The 20,601-nt window shown below is 42.5% G+C and overlaps 1 protein-coding gene across 1 annotated transcript in view; it reads left to right on the top strand.

Moving 5' to 3' along the window:
- Nucleotides 1-20,601, top strand: part of PTPRQ (protein tyrosine phosphatase receptor type Q) — a 160,971-nt gene that overhangs the window by 18,079 nt on the left and 122,291 nt on the right. The window contains exons 7-13 of the mRNA XM_026648947.2: nucleotides 3,421-3,549; nucleotides 9,518-9,664; nucleotides 14,042-14,214; nucleotides 16,494-16,704; nucleotides 18,769-18,939; nucleotides 19,058-19,237; nucleotides 20,388-20,495. Coding sequence (XP_026504732.1) covers nucleotides 3,421-3,549; nucleotides 9,518-9,664; nucleotides 14,042-14,214; nucleotides 16,494-16,704; nucleotides 18,769-18,939; nucleotides 19,058-19,237; nucleotides 20,388-20,495 — 1,119 coding nt within the window. The remainder of the gene's footprint in view (nucleotides 1-3,420; nucleotides 3,550-9,517; nucleotides 9,665-14,041; nucleotides 14,215-16,493; nucleotides 16,705-18,768; nucleotides 18,940-19,057; nucleotides 19,238-20,387; nucleotides 20,496-20,601) is intronic.

Genomic DNA, 20,601 nt, shown 5'->3' on the forward strand with positions numbered 1-20,601 from the left:
ATGTTAAGAAGTGGTAAAGAGCCATCAGTACCTGGGCCAAACCCTGCTTAGCATCCCTGGCAAAGCTCTCTCCCCACCACTGCTGAGAGCTGGGTGGTAATTTGTCCTGTTTTTCATCTGCATCACACTGAGTGCTGGGATTCCAACGAGGAGACTCAGCACCTCTGAGGAGGTGTTCAGCATGTCCCAGGTCAGGCCCAAAGCTCAAAATCTAATTCTTAATTCTCACATAAATTCTGCCACTACTTCTGCACTCCTGTAGTTCAGGAGTGTCCACAACTTCCCGCAGCCAGTCAATCATATTTCCCTGCAGCTATTGAGAAACAGTGTGAAAGAGAGAGAAACACCTTTCCCAATGTTCCCCTGTCAGGATCCACAGCTTGAAAGGCAGTCCTAGAGCCAGCCATTGAATCCCAGGACTCTCAATACATTGCAAGTGATCTGTTGCCAGGGTTGGAAACCAAGATTGCCTAAACACCTACTAACTGGCCCGTTGCCGAAGACTGTTCATCAGTTGGACAGTGCAGCAATCTTTTATCTAGCACTGTTTGGCAATTCGGGGCTCTTCTTTCCTATGTCAGAATTCATACTAATTTGAAGATGAAAAGAGGTCTGACTCTTTCCTAATATTGTATAGGATTGAGAGAGGATGGGGACAGGTGTTCTTAAGGCAGGGGGGCTTTTGGCTAAGAGTGCTAAATCCCACTTGGTTTTATAGTTCAGTGGTTTGAGCATTGGCCTGCTAAACCCAGGGTTGTGAGTTCAATCCTTGGGGGGTCATTTAGGGATCTGGGGCAAAAATCTGTCTGGGGATTGGTCCTGCTTTGAGCAGGGGGTTGGACTAGATGACCTCCTGAGGTCCCTTCCAACCCTGATATTCTATGATTCTATATTTGAATGTTTTGTTACAGATAAAGAACCCTAAATATATAGTTCTGACTGGGATAAATAAAGTTCTGTGTAGTTCCCAGTCTGATTCAGGGCTTTAGTCCAACTTTTCCTCTGAGGTTTTCAAACTGTTAATGTGCTAGGACAGGTGTATTGGCCGTAAGAAAATCCTTGGGAATGGAGCAAAGCTCAAGTAAAGGGCTTTGCTCTGCAAAAGCATATCAGGGGTGGAAGGACAGAATCCTCAGTCCCAGCTGATCCAGGATGTCTGTGCAACTTGGTTGAAGCTTTTACTGTAAGGTCTGGAGGAGGAACTAGCAGATGGCATTCTGCTCCCCTGTGCAGAGTTTGGCCTAGTGGATCTCTGATGTGCACAGGTCCACTGACCACATCTAGGGCCAGCCCAAATTACTTAATCCTCATTGAGCTTCAGAGGCCCAGTGTGGCACACAAGTTGAGGATTCTTAGGACATAGGGTCTCTGTTGGTTTTACTCTCCTATGCATCCAAAAATGCTGCTGTGGGGCCTACATGCATGTGTAAGGCACGCCAGGATTTTGTTTCCAGGCTGAAGTGAATGCTGATTGTGGGTTTCCCCTGGGGACATTATAGATAAATGAACTACTTTTTTCCTCATGATTTTTCTTCTCTGATGTTTGATTTAGCTTTAATAGAAATTTTTACAAACATTTCAATTTTTTCTAAATACGAGAAAGCTAAAGCTTGTATTGAACTATGCAGATTATAGTGCAAATCCAATATTATAGCTTCAATCTGGGTATTAGAAAACAATGTTTATACATGCAAGTGCCTGGATATACAGTTTATTTTTTTTAATGCAAGGGATTTTGGTTTAGGAGTGCTGCTTTGCATTGATTGCAAAGAGCCCGGCCTTCTCATCCAGACATTGAAACCCTCCCCCACCCCACAACTGACTCATGGTTACCCTCCAAGTTGCCAGAACTTTTTCACATTCCCCAGCATCAAGCAATCTAACGCCACCTACCTCAAGCTACTGAAATCCCCACCTCCTACTCCAGCACCTTGACCCTCCCACTTTAGCGTGTGATGCCACCCAAACTACATGTCAACTACCAAATTCTCCTGCTTTCTTTTAGGATCAAATGCTGAGTAGCTGGGGTAGGAGAAGTGTGGTTTGAGGGTGAGGAATTTGCAGCCTAAGTAGCTTCCTGTGCCATGCAGCAGGCTGGAGCGCTGTGAATCCTCTGGCTCTGTGCTCCCCTCTTTCTGTCATCCCTGCATGCCTCTTCTAAATCCTGCCCGACATGCTCTGTGAAACTACATTAATTTGCTGCCACAAGATCTTCTGTGGCCAGAGGCAAAGGTGACCACATGACTCTTAATGACAAGTACCCGGCCTTGGACCCATTCCCAGCTGCTGAAACCATTCAAGTCCCCTCCTAGTTGAATCATCCCAGCTCTGCTGAACCCCTTCCCCATCCTTTGCAGTGACAGGGCTCTTCTTGCTTACCATGCTGTTTGAGAGTCCATTTACTTTTTTTTTTCTTTTGCTACTCATTTATGTGTTTAAAATTTTTGGACATGACTCCATTATAATTAAATATTATTACCAGATGTCTTGTGCAAAATCCAGCACTTGCATATTTTGTCACTGGGGATGGGATCAAGTGGAATCAAATAATAAATATTACTTCTATGAGTTATGTGACACGATTTGGCCCTGGAAAAGAATTGCAGCTTCTCTTGATTCCTTGTAACCCTGACATTTAAGAATAATGTGTGAGTGTAGCTGATACCATTAGACTTGGCAAGATTACTTTATCATTCTTGGTTATCTTCACTGAGTAGCACCTAAGAAATTCCTCAGGATTGATAGTAGCTCTCTTTTCTTTCATTGGCAGCTGTTCTTATTTTGACAACTAGCTCGATAGGAGAGAGTTGTCTTTTTGTTTCTATGATTGACATTGCTTTGAATAATACCATTTTTACCTCAGGTTTGTTCCAAAAAATGGAGGTGTTTGCTGAGCTGTGCACAAACAGCAAAATGGCTGGGATATTGTTATGGCAGTACATGAATAACGTTGTTCACATGCTGGTCTTTGGAGGATTGGCGCTTTGGGCAATATTGAAGGTCATCAAATTAGTTTTAGGAGACCTAGAGTATGAAAAGAGAGAGACTGCATACCTGTTGATCAAACTATCCATCACCGTAGAATCTGAGTGCCTTTCACTGTAAAATCAATAGCAATTGCGAAATTCCTATTAGACTTGATGGAGTCTCTGATACTTCTCCCTTTTCAGGTTCAATTGCACATTCGTAGCTCTCTTGCAAGATAAGTTACCAACTACCCCCCACCCCTTTAATTAAAAGGAAGTAAATTTAAATCAGAAAGAAAATTCCATATTAATATAAATCCTACTTTTCCAATTTACATGATGTTTTTAATGTCTTTTTCTGATCTTATTTTATATTTAATATGAATTAAATGATGCTTCTGAGAAACCCTAATATGAATTATATGTGTATACATTTTTTCCAATGTTGTTTTAGTTCCAGAAGATCCACCCCAGAATTTTGCCAAAGGCAACATTACCGGAAAGTCCTTCTCAGTGTCTTGGGACCCACCAACCATAATAACAGGAAAGTTTAGTTACAGAGTTGAGTTATATGGACCGTCTGGTAAGTCTGAATCAAACGTAGATTTTCTCTATCATTGTTAGGATAATTTTCTTTCAATAACTACATCACTAGCATTCTAAAAATGGATAGTTGAAAACAAATCTTTCCTTTTATGAAATTAGGCTTGGTAATAATTCTCTGATAACTTCTCAGTGAAAAGGATGTTTGTCATGGGGTTCACTCATTGCTAGGATGCCTCCTCATGGCTGTGTCTGGCGAATCAGCTCTCATCCAGTCTGACACCCCTTTCCTCACACCGTGGCCCCTCCTTGGTTGCCAGGACTCACAGTGCTCCCTCTTCATGACTCAGCCTCCAGCCAGGTCATTGTACAGTCCTCCTCTTCCAGGGTACCAAAGTCCCGCTGGATCAGCTATCCTCATGCTGCTCCAGACAGTCTTCCAGTCCAGGGCCGGGCGCTGTGCCACTTTCCCAGCAGCTGGTGGGGGAACCTGGGCCCACCCACTACTCTGGGCTCCAATCCAAGGACTCTATGGGTATGTCTACACAACCTGCTGGATTGGCGGGCAGCGATCGATCCAGCGGGGGTCGATTTATCGCGTCTAGTCTAGACGTGATAAATCGACCCCCGAGCGCTCTCCCGTCAACTCCTGTACTCCACCGCCGCGAGAGGCGCAGGTGGAGTCGACGAGGGAGTGGCAGCAGTCGCCTCACCGCAGTTAAGACACTGTGGTGAGTAGGTCTAAGTACATCAACTTCAGCTACGTTATTCACATAGCTGAAGTTGTGTAACTTAGATCGACCTCCACCCCCCCCAGTGTAGACCAGGCCTATGTCAGCAACTATGAGCTGTTTGCTCCCAGACCCCGGTGCTATTTCCCCAAGCTCCTGCCTGTTCTATCCTCTGCCCACCCCCTGGGTTTATTGGCCTAAACTTCCTCCTCTCAGGGAATAGCTGTAGGCTACTTCCCTCTTTGACTTCTTGGCAGGCTCTGTAGCCTCAAACACCCCCTTACTTCTTCCAGGAAGTGACTGCAGCCTACTTCCTCTGCAGCCCCTGGTGTTCTCAGCTTTCTGGTTTTATACAAGCTCAGCCTGCCTCTGCCCAGCTCTGCTTCATCAACAGTTAGCCCTTCTGTCCCTGGCTCTCCCCCAGTGGTGCAGCCCAACCGGCTAATTGTCCTAACAACCTGCTCTGCCTTGGGTGGGAAGGACACACCATCATAATACTCATTTTCAGTATATGTACATAGAGCAATAGATGCTAGATACACCTGAAAACAGGAAGAGACACAATCTTATCTATTTCACTCTTTTAGAGAGGCAGTATATTACACTGTCAATTAAATCAGAACTTGCAGGAGAACAAAACACAGATAAAGGAATGGATTTTAAGGGATAAGGCTAAAATTATTAACTTGAATGGGTTGTGAAATGAAGTGATTGGGGCCCCCACCCTCATTGAAAAATACCAGTCATTTATTTGGGTTCAGGGTAGTGGTAAATGACCTCCATGCTCCATAACCAATGTTTAGGGTTTGTTTCCTTCAGGCTAATCTCTAGTATTTAGCTCTCCTCTGATCACTCTTGTCCTCCAACTCATGAGGGGGAATGAGGGTGCACATAAAGTCTGCAAAGAAATAAGGCTGCCTTTCTTCCTCAAGGATAATAGGGTCCAGAAGCCACCTCCCAGGTCTCTTACTCACGTGTACTTCTAGGACCTGGCTCCCTGGAGCCTCTTACTACCATTGGCTACCTGTCTCAAGCTGGAACAAAACTACAAACTCCACTTATTAAATTTGCATGTTTAAATCCTGTCTTTACTCTGTATTAACCTAAAACTGTGCCTCCAGGATACTGGCAATGGACAAAAAAACTCACCAGACACCTTGTCAATTCTAGCCCCAGGGAAAAAATTATTCATAATCTCCAGAACTGCCACTTGATCAAACCCACACAGCATCTTCAGAACATGCTTCAAACTAGACCTCAGTTATAGGGCAGAGAGGGTGAGGCAGCAACCACAGCAGAGTAGCTGTTTGTGACTGAGTGCCACTGCTCCCATCATCTTTGCTTTACACAGACTGCTCAGAGGCCTTACTTTTTGTAGATACCACTATGCAGTTTATTTATAGTATTTCACTCACCACCTTTTAGGTACTAGTGCACTCATACCATTTACATTATCTAGCTTTACTACCCCTTCTCCAAAGCGGGGTGGGGGAAGAGGTTTCTCCTCCCAGAGAACACCCATTTGTCAGAGCCTACTAGCCTGTCTCCATCCCCTTTCTTTCTTTCTGTGCTCTTTTATCCAGTCTCCTTGTTAATGTGTTAATTAGCTCATTAGTTACCCAGCCCCAATCTGATCTGGTAATCAGGAACTTCTCTCCTTAATCGGGCCCTCCCCAGGGACCTAACTGGTTAAACAATGACCAGAGTGCTACTGGTTCAGGTGCTGATTCCCAGTACTCTGTCACAGAGCTGCCTGCCCATGATGGATTGATATACCGTGAGGGGGGCGCATGAGAGCCAGTCTGCTCTCTCCTTTCCCTACATCCTAGCCAATGGGCAGCACATGGAGGCAAATATCTCCTCTCTTGTCCCTGCTTCCAATCCAAGCATGATCACCACTTGTATTCTGGTCAGGGGTAGGGAAGGTTCCAGAGCAGTTGAGCCTTACCCTCCCTTCCAAGGCCCCTATGGGTGGTCTTTCCCTTGCTAGTTCGATCAAATGTCCCACCACTGAGATGGAGATCGAGAGGGAGGGGGCGTTAGTGCAGAGTTCTTATATTTGTTAAGCAGCATGGTGTGCCTTTTCCTCAGACAGTGAACTCAAAATTCACTCTGTTCCAATCAGTGATAAAGGTACAGGACTAAAAATTACTAACAAGTATATTGGAGTAACTAAGAAATTATCTGAAATTTTAAAAATAGGATTTGGCAAATAAGGGCCTTCTAGTGAGACCCATAGAGGCCAGTCTGCATATACCCATGCTGAATGTCAAAACTGATGCAATTACTCAGCTTGTACTTTATCCCCATTGAACTGAAATAAACAAAGCTATATATAACAGTCTCTGTGCCTGAAATTCACAGTTAGGCTTCAGATTTCTGTAGGTGTGGGCTGGGAAGGTATTTATCACATAGGCCCAAATATTGGTCTGGCCTTCTTGGCTGCACATGGGGAATTATGGGATCTAGGTCCCCCTCTCCCTTGCACAGGCTATGCTAGCATTAGGTCTTGCCTGACACTGAAGGGTGGGAGAGCTAGGAAAAGAAGGGGACTAGATGGAGTTTTGCCATGTGCCTCTAATGTACTGGCCATTTTTGCCGCCCCAAGCAAAAAAAAAAAAACCTGCCCGAACTGCCGAAGCGCCAAAAAAAAGCCACCTGTACTGTGCCACCCCAATAATGGACAGAATGCCGCCCCTTAGCATGTGCCGCCCCAGGCATGTGCTTCCTCCGCTGGTGCCTGGAGCCGGCTCTGGGAGCAGGAGAGAGACCAGGAGGCATATTGTGACAGAGTTACAATTAGGGTGACCAGATAGCAAATGTGAAAAATTGGAACAGGGGGCAAGGAGGTAATAAACACCTATATAAGAAAAAGCCCCAAAATTTGGGCCTATAAAATTTGGACATCTGCTCACCCTAGCTACAATCTCCCTCCTGAGCAGCTTTAGGGGCAGTACACTAACATGTGCCTTACACTGGGCAGATCGTAAAGTGAAGATTTAGCTCTCTGTTTAAAAAGATATATAGTACTAGTCAACATCTTAATGTCAGAAATGACGGTTTTCATGCCTAATGATTTCCAATAACATTTGATGAAGTTGCTTGATTGTGAAATGCCTGTCTACTACAAAAGTATTGGAAACCAATTTTCGTTGTCCTGATAACTAAGACCCATTTTCCTCACATGTCATATATTCTTAATCAGGGCATCAATAGTATTGCACAAGTCGGAATGAAAGGAATTACGGTCATATGAGCATGACATTCAAAGTATTTTGTATTGTGTTATCCTTTTCCATCTACAGCTGTCACATGTCCTCAATATCATTCTGGACTTTTGGACTTTGATATTAAAGGCAATTAGAATTATCAGAGATGGGTAGATAGTGATAATCCAAAAGTTTGGTGATTTAATGAACCATTTTAAATATGGTCTAGTATCTGTAGTGAGTGGGGAAATCAACTAAGACACCTGAATACATATTGCACAAACATACATTATTTAAGAAACAATATTATTTTATCTTTATTTTAGAAGGAAACTCTTCAGTAACACAAGGGAATTGGATTATTGCCTTTTAAAATACTATTTTAATTTAGTATTTGAGCCACAATTTCTCACCAGAGAATGGAGAGCTCCCAGCATCTGTTATGAGAGAATCAGACAGCTCCAAAAGTGCCCCTTAGAAATGGTCTTCCCACTTGAACTTTTTGATATTTATCAGTGTTATTTGTGTAACAGAACCTGGGATCCATAGAACCAGTTCCAAGTCTAGAGCAATTCTTAGCGTAATATTCCAAATTCTTAACAGACCAGAAGAAAAGAGAGGTCTGTGTGAGCTGTACTTGACTTGAAGAAAGGGTTCTCCAGTCTGTGATACCTATATAATCAGTCAAGTTTTCTTTAAAGTTTATTACCCTTATAGAATCAGCTGTTATATTCAAATATTTCTATATTCTTCCTTCACTGTTCTTTTATTGCTCCACAATGAGGATATCTGGAGAGATGATGAGGCAGAATATACACATATCTATAATTATAATCTATAATGTGAACCTGGTTTTATATTTTTGTTGATTTTTTTAGCTTAGTCGTGGGTGGTTATAGGGGTTCATGGCCGTCCCTCCCATCAGTCTTGGAGGGAGGCCACACCCCCTCATGACAGTATGTCTGTAAATGCAAAGCTCAATAGGGAATTAGCAGTCTCAGGGCTCTATCCCCCTGGGCAGAACAGAGCAATAAGTGGTCAAAGGGGCTCTGGCCCTCAGGGCAGGGCAGAGCCGTAAGTGGTCAATAGCCCAAAGAATCCTGGCTAGGGCAGACAGCAAGCAAACACAGGCCCTTTGGCCTAAGGTGGGCAGGCTGCCAACCCAGAGGTGGCATCAGCAGCAGGGAGTAGGGGGACCCAGGCCCACACTACTTCACCAGGTCCCAGCCCAGGGCCCTGACAGCGGTGGAGGACTCCACCACTGGGTCAGTGGGAATCCCACTGAAACACGCTGACCTGGACTCTGGCAACACAACCGGACTAATGTCTGGTGTCCTTGGGCTACTTACTACTACCCCTCCTGGTATACCTCCATCTCCTGGGGTTTCTCCATCTTGGAGTACACGGCCAGTGGCAGTCCCAGTAGCTCCTCCAGGTACTGGTCAGTCTGTAGTTCCGACACCTCCTTTGGGCCCTCGGTGCTGTAGAGCTCTATCGTGGGGGAAGAAATGTCTGCTTCCTTCTCCAGCTCGCGCACAACTGAGCTCCAGGGCCTGCCTTTTAAACTCCCAGTCCCACCCCTCTGCTTCCAGCGGGGAACATAGCTTGCGTGGTTCTGCCTACCAGAGGGTGGTTCGTGGCTTCTTCCCATCAGTCTCAGAGGGAGGCCACAAACCCTCGCTACAGTGGTGTATATAGTTATATTAGGAGATAATTAATTTGACATAATTATAATTTAAGACTAATTTTTAGAGCCCCCCCCCAGTGAAGATTGTTGGAGAGATTAATTGTAGAAGAGAAATTAAAAGGAAAGAAATTTTCCATTCAGACTGGTTAATAGGGTCTGTTCGTATTGCAATGATATATAAGTATTTTACCAGGAGCATGCAATATTACTTGTAATAAGTCATAGTTATCATAAACGGATGGTAATTTCATTATTGTTAATAACTTCATTATTGGTTTTGTCTTTTGTCTTTCGTTGTCATGGAAAATAACTATATTCAAAATGAAGAAATGTTCAATACTGTTTGTATTAAACTGAAACTGTTTTCCCATTTCACTCTAGGTTATATTCTAGATAACAGCACAAAAGATCTCAAGTTCACATTTAGTAATCTAACACCATTTGCAACCTATGATGTGTATGTTGCTGCTGAGACAAGTGCCGGGATGGGGCCTAAATCTAATTTAACAGTTTTCACTCCTCCAGAAGGTAGGTAGGGTTATAGAAATAAAATAGACAAAGCTAATTGTCCTGCTACATATGATGATTGGTTTTAATTCTCCCTTCAAAGCCATTTGTGTAAATTGTGTATGAAAAATAGATGTGTTTCTAGTTCACTTCCTCTTCCAGATGTATTATAAGCAAGAAATCACAAATCAAAGAAAGGGAATACACAGAAAAGTTTTGTATGTTTAGCAAGCACATAAAATATTAAAAACACACTGTGACCACATTTATTTGAGTTCAGAAGCCTTCAAAGATTATGGGACTAATATGTTTTTGAATGAAAAAAAAAAAAAGACATTACTTCTGGGCTGGGTAATTCAGTTAAAGGAACAACTCCATTATTTGGCCAGTAGATGGCAGCAAATAGTAGGGTAAGAGCATATTTCTGTAATTACATCAAATGTCACTCCACATGTACAGTTAATTATCTTTATAGTGATATTTTTCATATAGAACTCTTTTAAAAAAATACTGTTTTGTGAGTAGCTTGTGCTAACCTTGAAAAAGAAGAATGTGATCTATATGTATCATAATTGCACTACTTTCAACAAAATTAATTGTTTCTTTGTAAGGAGGTGATTAATACCCTTTAGTTAAAACATAAAAGCATATGTGTTTTAAAGAAAACCCCAAGAATACGTTTATATTTATTATAGTGAAATATCTCAGTATAGAATAGGTTTGAAAATAGAACAGATGAAATGCTGCTCATGATAAGTACAGGAGACATCTAGCCAAACTCAGCAGGTGTGAAAAGGCACATGTGCATTCTTCCCCCATCACCTTCCTTTTCCATCCTCCATCTTTCCCTTTCCCTGTGTCCCCTCCTGCCCATTTTTCTCTGTTCAAACCTGTGCAAGTTTTGTTCCTAGTTAAAACAAAACAGATTTGTGAATTCCTTCCCTTAAATACTGCCTTCAGTGGCAACACCAATTTTCATGATGCTCTGACACTTTCAGATCTGCCTCCTGTGATTAGTGTTCCTCTTCAAAATCCAATTCTAGCTTCCTTTCTCAGTTATAAAATGATATGGATTGGATGAGTCCTTTAGTGGGTTAGTTAGTCTAGATTACCCAAACTGTGGCCTGTGAATTACTAGAGAGCCACAAAACTCTTTCTTGTGTTCTGCGGAGTTTTGTATAGTTACATGTTGCTGATTCTCCCTTTCATTACCAGTGGAGAGAATCAGAACAGGTTGCATGTGCCGAGGAGGAGGAGGAGGGGGGGGAGGGGGAGGGAAGGAAAATGTAAAGTAAAGGTAGACAGTTGAATTAAGGTTTTTTTATTCAAAAAGGACAAAATCTTTATCACACTAAACACAGTTAAAAATCATGAATAATTTCCAGTAAGAAATTGCTGTAGATGCCACAGTAATGTTATGTGACTGTGAATGGGAGGAGAGATAGCTCATATCACAATTTCTCTATTAAGATGCGGTTCATACTTATTACAAGGTTTGATACCATGTTCTCTGTCCTCTGGTCTGGTCACTGTTCCTCATTGACTAATGGAGTAGTTGATCCTGATTCTGTGTCATTACCTCCATGAGTCTCAGTTCTTTCAAACTTTTATTGAAGTTTGAGACATTTGCTGGAAAGTAGTGCTACAGGCAGTGATGAGCTGCCAAAATCTTAACAACCGGTTCCCTTCTCACCCCACGAGGGGGTGGTGGCCTGCCCCCTGGGACTCCTGCCCCATCCATCCTCCCGCATCCCTTGATGCCCCACCCCCCTTCCCTGTCCCCTGACTGCCCCCCAACACCCCATCCAACCCCTCCTCTCATTCCTGATGGCCCCCCGGTACCCCTGCCCCATCCAACCACCCCTTCTCTCTGTCCCCTGACTGCCCCTGGAACCCCTGCCCCTTACTGCCTCCCACCGCCCCATCCAACCCCTGCTCCTTCCTGACTGCCCCCCCAGGACCCTTGCCCCCATTCAATCCCCCTGTTCCCTGCCCTCTGACCACCCCGACCCCTCTCCACTCCCGCGAACTCTCCTGCCCTCTATCCAACACCCCCTCCCTGCCCCCTTACCGTGCTGCCTGGAGGTGACTGGCCGTGCCGCGCGGCTGGAGCCGTGCCGTGCCGCCGTCTTGCAGCGCCTGGAGCCGTGCCGTGCCACGCAGCTGGAGCCGGGCCGGGCCGCCGCCTCGCAGTGCCTGGAGCCGGGCTGCGCTTGCTTTTCAGCCCTCCCAGGCTTCCCGCGTGAACAGCTGATTCCCGGGAAGCGGGGAGGGGAAGATAAGCAGGGCGGAGCGTTCAGGGGAGGAGGTGGAGGCAGAGCGGAGGTGAGTTGGGGCCGGGGGCGGGGCGGGGTGGGGAGCTGCCGGAGGTTTACCGGTTGTTAAATTTAAAAGCCCTTTTAGAACCAGGTGTCCTGCGGGACAACCGGTTCTAAAAGGGCTGCTAAATTTAACAACCGGTTCCCGCGAACCGGTGCGAACCAGCTCCAGCTCACCACTGCCTACAGGCCCTAGCATTGATCAGGTCTCTATTGTGCTAGGTGCTGTACAAACACATACCGGTAGTAATAGATAATCCCTGTCCCAAAGAGCTTTCAGTCTTAGATTCCAACCCACTTGCTTCGTGCTTAGCTTTGTATACTATAAGGAGTCCCATTGATTTCAATGTGACTACTAGCTTCAGGACCTAAATACACAAGACAGACAAAGGGTACGTCTACACTTACATCCGGGTCCGGATGTAAGCAATCGATGTTCTGAGTTCGATTTATCGCGTCTGGTTAAGACGCGATAAATCAATCCCGGATCGATCCCGGAAGTGCTCGCCGTCGACGCTGGTACTCCAGCTCGGCGAGCGGAGTACGCAGCATCGACGGGGGAGCCTTCCTGCCGCGTCTGGACTGCGGTAAGTTCGGACTAAGGTACTTCGAATTCAGCTACTTTATTAACGTAGCTGAATTTGCGTACCTTAGTCCGAAGTGGGGGGGGTTAGTGTAGACCAGGCCAAAGGGTAGGAGGGGAAACAGTAAGAAGAAGTGAAATGACTTGCCCACGTTCATATAGCAGGTCAGTGGCAGTGTCTGGAATAGAATTCAGATTTCCTGACTTCCAGACCAGTGTTTTCCTCCTGAACTGCACTCCCGCTCTGACTCATATTCTTTTATTTTATTTATTTGTTAGATTTATTTTACTTAGTTGCTTCTGGGAAAACTAGCAGGTGATGATAGTATTCCAATATTCAAATTTTGGTTGAAAAGCAATGGGTTATTCTAACTTCTTTTCAGCAAGAAGAGGTGAGAAGTGAGTGTTATACCCCTCCAATTTGAACACTGTTTTATTTTTGTATTCATATTTGTGCTAGGCAACACAAATATTCTCAAGTGTGTCATAATATAACAGATTGATAATTTTGATCCTAAACCTACAAACCATCGCTCATGTGAGTAGTCCCATTTGTAGTTAAAGGACTACTCATGTGAATCAGGATTAGCAGTCCTTTTATCTATATTACTTTAGGTTGAATGATTTTGTGCCTCAAATTCTATGAGAACCATTCTGTGGAATGTTAAGACACTGATGTGTGATGTTCATTATTTTGCATGTAAAGAGTCAAAAAGTTCTAGAGTTTAAGGCCAGAAGGGACAACCAGAGCATCTAGTCTGACCTCCTGTATATCACAGGCCACCCACACGACTCAGCATCCACACACTAAACCCAACAACCGAAATTAGACTGAAGTAGATAGGGAGACTAGACTGTTATGTGTCACCGGCAGAGAATACGAGGGACTGAGGTACCCCAGTGCCCAAGGCACCTGCAATGGCAGGGAAAGGATTAAATGATATATACGTACACTGTAAGATCATTATTAATACTAAAAGGCTAAATGGAAATAAAACTCATAAAAATGTGATACACAAAATGGGACCATCCTCAGTTATAATTTTCCAAATACTTTTTCATTTCATGCATGTATATATGTTTAATTTATTTACGCCTAAGTTTGTATAAGTTTGTTCAAACTGATGTAGATCAGCATAGATCCATTGACTTCCAGTGCAAATGACTTCAATTGGAATTGAGATATACTGATTTACACCAGATGAGGATCTGGCCTTGTTCATACAGTCCTATTAAGATACTGCATATCATATAACTATCTGTATGTTTTTAAATTATGATTTAATCTGTGGGATACAATTTTCTTGAAGTAACTTGTTGATTGCACTGGAACAACTCAGTTCATAAACAGTTAAAATCTGAATAGATGCTTAGATTGCCTTTGTTCAGTGTGCTGAAAAAGTTGACAGTAACATTTAGAAATCAATTGGCAGTGTTCAATTAAATTCAGTATTGGCGATAACAACATTTAATTTAAGGATTTTTTGTTTGTTTTAGTTCCAAGTGCTGTATCTGATTTACAACTAGCAGAAGTAGAAGCCACTCTCATAAGAATTGCTTGGAGGAAACCAGAACAACCAAATGGAATCATTACTCAATATAGGGTTAAAGTGTTAGCTCAGGACACAGGAGTGACTGTGGAAAACACAATTCTCACAGGGAAAGTTAAGGTATTTCGGTTTTTATTTGGCTATTCAGTTTTGGTTACCTTGCTCATGTGATAGTTGGTGTGGCTTTATTTTAAATTACAAAATTAGTTACTATTGATTAATTTACAGTCCTTTCACGCTGTCCCTTATTTCCTGTTCTATTTTTAATTGAGAGTTAAAGTTTCTAGTTTCACCTCACTTAGAGTATATCCACACTGCAATAAAAGGCCCATGGCATGGCCCTCGCTGGCTTGGGTCAGTTGACTCGGCCTCATGGGGCTTGGGCTCCAGATCTAAAAATTGCAATTTGGCTTGGGCTAGAGCCCAGGGTCTGAAACCATGTGAGGGGGGAGCTCAAGCTCCAGCCCACGCTTGAATGTCTACACTGCAATTTTTAGCCCCACAGCCCAAACCCTGCCAGCCCGAGTCAATTGATCCAGGCTCTGAGACCTGGTACCTTGGATTTTTAGTGCTTGAAAGCTTCCACGCATGTGTCACTAAAATGGTTTTGACTTTATAGTTGAGCAAATGTAGCAAAGCATAGGAGACAGAGACTGCCTTTTTGCCAATAAAGATTTAAAGGCATTTTTGCCACAATGTATCTGGTACCAGTAAATATTACGTGGATTTTTCCATGTTAATTTGGAAAAATATCTGTATCCCTATTAGCCAGTTTCTTAACTTCTGCTGGTCTAGATTCTTCCATCTGTACTCAAGTTGAATCCTGCCCTACTCTGAAATGAATGGACCTTTTCACACAGTAAGGTATAACTGAACATGAGCAAGAGTGGCAGAATCTGATTCTCTGTGTTTACTGATATTGGTCTAAACAAAGGCTTTTTTATGATTTGTCACAGAAAAGGGTACTTTTCAATAATATTTCCTTTTAATAGTGATTCTTAAATCATTTTTTTAATGTTTAGGAATACTGATTTTCAAGAAAAAGGATATTTTTCAAAATAAACATGTAACTCAGATAATTAGTTGGCATTATTATTAGTCTTATTATTCATTTATTTATGTATTTATGGTAGTGTCCTCTTCTCCAGCTGAGAATGGGATCCCATTGTGCTAGGCAGTATAGAAACATGTAATAAGAGAGAGATCTTGCTCTGGGAGATTTAGAAAGTTTTATTAGTCCCATTTTACAGATTAGAAACTGAGGCTCAGAAAAATTAAGTAGATCTGGTCACAATTTCCTGATTTTTTTTAATGAAACTTTGATTTGAAATTTTGATCTGAAATTTAAAATTTGAAAAAATATTCAGCTAGATTTTTATTTAAAAAAATTGATTGGGGGTGTTCAATCAGCTACCGAGCTGGTCAGAATTTGTTTTTATTTTTGAAAAAAATCCACATAATTTTCAATAAATTTTAACCCAAATCACAATTTTTTTACTGGCCTTTCAACAAGTTCTGTTATTAAGTGATTTGCACAAAGTCACATGGGAAGTCTGTGACAGAACCTTGAATTGAATCTAGATCTCCTGAATATTACTTCGTATTTGATCCTGTGCCACTGACCCAATTAACTTTCCTTCCTCCCCATTTCTTATCCTTATGCAGTCCAGTCAGTCTGTTCCTCCTTTTTCTCCATGACCAGCAGGCAGATCATTGAGAATGCAGAATAGACAGTCTCCCTCCTCTCAGTTTTAGTGCCACAGTGACCCCCTACAGCCCTGGGCAGGAGTATTCTTAGTGCAGATGAAATCTGTGCAGAATTTAACTGCCAAACTCTAACAAGTCTACTAAGCAGGGAGATATTTAAAAGGCTTTTCACTTGACCAGACTTAGGTGAATTTTCCTAGATATATCAAAAGGCACATTCAAAGTAACACCCCTGCTAAGTTTCGAGAACTTGCTCCAAAGCAGGGGGACACTAGAACTTCTTAATGAAATGGTTGTAAGAATGTTGTTAACATGAGCAAAACAACATGTTTTTCTTTAATCCTGTTTCCAGAAGGTATTAAACAGTTTTAGCTGAAACTTAAAAAAACAAAATCAGCCTGAGTCAGATACCCAGCATTGAAGATTGCAGCTCAAATAGTTAAAGTTTATCAGAGTTATAAGCAATTGAAAATAAGGTTTTATAACAGGAAGTGTCAGGCAACCTTAATTGTAATTGTTGATACCAGCTCCACCTATAATGTATATTCATCTAATCTCTCTAGTATATATACATACTATTATATACGTATGTTTATGTGTGTGTGTGTGTATATATATATGAGAAAAATGAGTTAACTGTGAGTGTCATATTTGGTTTGTGATTTATTTGTTGTTGTATTTTTAATCTTTAGCATTCGATGGATTCTGTGGGTCCAGACATGTTAAATGAAAATATCCAATCTACTTTCACTTGGGATACAGTAGAAACAGCCACTGGATTATATGAAGGCTCAGCTGAGATGTTTCCCATGATACAAACAGTTTCTTCAGTAACATTTACTAGTCTATCTAGTGATAACTTGCCCACCATAAATGGAGCAGCAGAACTACATTCAGTTTCTGGTAAAATTCTAAGATATTTTTATACCTACCTCATTGTTCAAAAGGTCCCTGTCACTGTCACAAATATGATCTTTAGCACAGAGTTCAACCAAATTATTAATGGGTCATTTTCTGGAGTCACATTTTTTGCTACCAAATAACCTTCTGAAGCAACTGTGAATGCCACACAGGCAGGAACTAGCCCCTTATCACCCAGCTGACCTTCTTCCTAGTGAAAGTAGCACACTAGAGCCATCAGCCAAGCTGCATAGACAATCAGTTATTACAGTTGCCAAAGCAGGTGTGATTGCAGGGGATTAACATATCTCCAAGCCCTTTACAGACCTTGATTTCCATGAGCCTTTTGACTAATAGCTTTTCAAATGTCACTGAAGGTAAATAGGTCAAAAAGTTACAACTCTGCTCTATGGGGTGGCAAACAGGTGGAGATGACCCCCCATGTCATGGTGATGTCATTAGTGTATACACTTGTTCTGCGTTATCAATGGAACATTGTTTCTTTACTAAGTATGGATATTTATGACCCCTTAAACAAGACTTAGTTGACAGATACAGGCTTAAAATACCTCTCCAAATTTTTACAATGAGAGCTTTAAACAGCAGACAGAGGGCCAAATTCTGATTTTATTTATGTTCCATTGAAGTCCCTGCATCTGGTTTGCAGTGTTTTTTAGCAGTGTTGTCACAGGATATGAGAGAGACAAGGTGGATGAGGTAATATCTTTTATTGGACCAACATCTGTTGGCAAGAGAGACAAGCTTTCAAGCTTACATAGAGCCCTTCTTCAGGTCTGCATCTGGTGTAATACAGTATTCAAATATAAGTAATTTATTTTATCTTGAAAATATTTATCAGTTAGCTGCAGACAGGTTTTCAAAAGTGGCCACTGATTTTTGGATGCTTCCATTTTTGGATACTAAACTCAAGAACCCTTGGCCTAATTTTCAGATAGGCTGTCTCCACCCCTTCATGTGCATGTTCAGAATGCTGTAGTGTAATGACACCTCTATGGGGCACTGATTTTGACTAAGCTGGCTACTGAGTTTAGCCTATACCCCTGATATCCTGAATAGTCTCCTGATTCAACCCTGGCCTTTCAGCTTTGTTTTATAGCAGTGTTTCCCAAACTTGGGACGCCGCTTGTGTAGGGAAAGCCCCTGGCGGACCAGGCTGGTTTGTTTACCTGCCCCATCCGCCGGTTCGGCCGATCGCAGCTCCCACTGGCTCCGGTTCGCTGCTCCAGGCCAATGGGAGCTGCTGGAAGTGGTGGTCAGCACATCCCTCGGCCCACGCCGCTTCCCGCAGCCCCCAGTGGGAGCCGCAATCGGCCGGACCTCTGGATGGGGCAGGTAAACAAACCGGCCTGGCCCGCAAGGGGCTTTCCCTACACAAGCGGCGTCCCAAGTTTGGGAAACACTGTTTTATAGTATTGGCCCTGCTCATTCCCTCCTACCAAAACACCCACATGAAGGGATCTCCTTAAGAAGACCCAGGAGTAGATGCTCTTGAGATTGATCACATCATTTAGCTGGGGAGAAGGAAGAGGAAATTCCTCACTCTCTGTGGAAAAGAAAGCAAGGCCCACTCTCTAGTTTAGTAGATTCCTGTGGGTCCTGGGAGGCTGGGGCCATCTACACAGAGGCCTTTTACTTCCATATCAGCATTTCCCCCTGCCCCCTTCCCAAACTCCTTGGGGCCACAGACCCCAAGATCCACAGACTATAGGGGAGACAATCTGCATTCCCTGTCCTCAGTTATCCTGCTGACTGTTTAGCTTAGTCCACTGAGTATCCACCCAATCCCAAAGCCTGCACTTTGGACTGTGTGGAGAGGCCTCTACAGGGTCTAGGGAGTAGGGACGGATGTGAAAACATGGGGAGATCCATGCACAGAGTGTCCCCTCCATGTGTAAGTTATAGGCCATGATGTAGCCTATTATTTATATATTCTAATTGCCATGAAAGTGAGGTGGAAATGCCTACAATAAAATGTGTGTGCAAAAATATTACAGCTTCAGCTTAGACTTTGGAAAAATAATTTAATTTTACAAATGGATAACAAAGTTTTTTTCCTTTTAACCACAGATAACCAGTATGTCATCATTTCATCTGAACAGCTGTCATATACAGTAAAAGGACTTATACCTTTCACAGAATATACAATCAGTGTATCTGCTTTTACCATTATTGGAGAAGGGCCTCCAGCTGTTCTCACCGTTAGCACACGTGAACAAGGTAACATTGCATAACTTTGAAATAATTTCATGTAAGGGATTCCTCCTTTCACCCCAGTTTTTGCCATGATTTAATCTTTCCTTCACTCACGTTAACTCTTTTGGTTTTTTTTCTTAAGTTCCAAGCTCAGTGCAAAATATTTATTATAAAAATATTAGCTCATCATCTATTTTGCTGTATTGGGATCCTCCAGCAAATCCTAATGGAAAAATCACTCATTATACAATTTATGCAATGGAACTGGACACAAAGAGAGCATTTCACATGACGACTGCGAACAATAGCTTCCTTATAACAGGTATGGGATAGCTTTAGCATGAGGGGGTGGACTAGATGACCAGTTGAGATCCCTTCCAGCCTTACATTTCTCTGATTCATAAAAATAGTTGCAACTGTGTTATACAAAATTTATCAAACTGACTATTTAGAAATGTAGGTAGTCCAGATCATTCCTCCCCAATATTCATGTGGAAGGGAAGCATTTCTGCAACACTGTCCCCTCTCCCCTTGCAGAAGGTGGGGAAGGGACAATGAGGCTGGAGGAGAGGAGTGGGCAGGCTGGGGGAGAAGACCTATTGTACCCACCTCTGGGTCCATGGAAGTTACCTGAGAAAGGTAATAAACGCTAGGTCCAGGGGCTGGCATGGCTAGAGAGCTCCCTGGCAATATGGCTCCAATGGACTTGCTCTGCCTATAAACTGAGGAGGAGGATGGGGGCCAGAGCTGGTGCAGGGGCAGAGAGGGCCCCTGCATCAATGGCCCAAGCTTCTTGGGGATCCAGAGGACTCTGCCAATTTTGGGGAGTGGCTTTTATATAGAGGGCAAAACCCACTATCCTGGCTGTTCGGGATGGTAGTTAGTAATTTTTGCAAGGGATTTCTAATGGGAATTTTCTCATAGAACATCCCCTCCTTGGCTTTTCACAAAGGAGGGGGTTAGTTTGGCTCAGTGTTTCTGTGCTGCTAGTTCTTTTTACGACTTTCACCTTTTTACACAGTATGTGTTAGAAATTTATCATCTTTTTCTACTTTAAAAAAATACCTTTTTATATATTAATTGAAGAAAAGGCATCCCATTGTGGGTTTTCAGACACCTGTTTGTACTAACCAAAGTACTAAAATATATATAGATGCTCACACACACACTGGATTCCTAATGGATAAATTGTTAAAGCTATGTACAGAGACTGAGCTAATCAATTTCTGTTGAAGTCAATGGGAGTGATTAGTTGAAGCCCCAAACATAAATTTTATTTTAGATAGTGGGTTTTAGAATATCTCATTGTGGCTCTATTGGCTATTAGTTGTTTTTTAAGTTACATAAATTCTTATATAGCTATGAAAACTATTTGAACATTGCCCATTTTTATACTTAATATGTGAACTAAAAGGAAAAGAGGATGTTGAAGAAGAATCACAGGCTAGGATTTTTTTTCTTGCTCTTCCTAGGTCTGAAAAAGTATACAAATTATAAAATGAGAGTAGCAGCTTCCACCACAGTGGGAGAAAGTGCTCTGTCTGAAGAGAACGATATTTTTGTGAGAACACCTGAAGATGGTAAGTCTCTTGTTTGCAGTGATGTGCATGCACTGTGTGCGTGCACAAACAAATGATAAAACATACACATTGAGATCTATTTCCAAAATTTGGAATCTTCTCAAAA

The sequence above is a fragment of the Terrapene carolina genome, unplaced genomic scaffold (genome assembly GCF_002925995.2).
Source record: "Terrapene carolina triunguis isolate 2854851 unplaced genomic scaffold, T_m_triunguis-2.0 Scaffold68, whole genome shotgun sequence".
NCBI lineage: Eukaryota > Metazoa > Chordata > Testudines > Emydidae > Terrapene > Terrapene triunguis.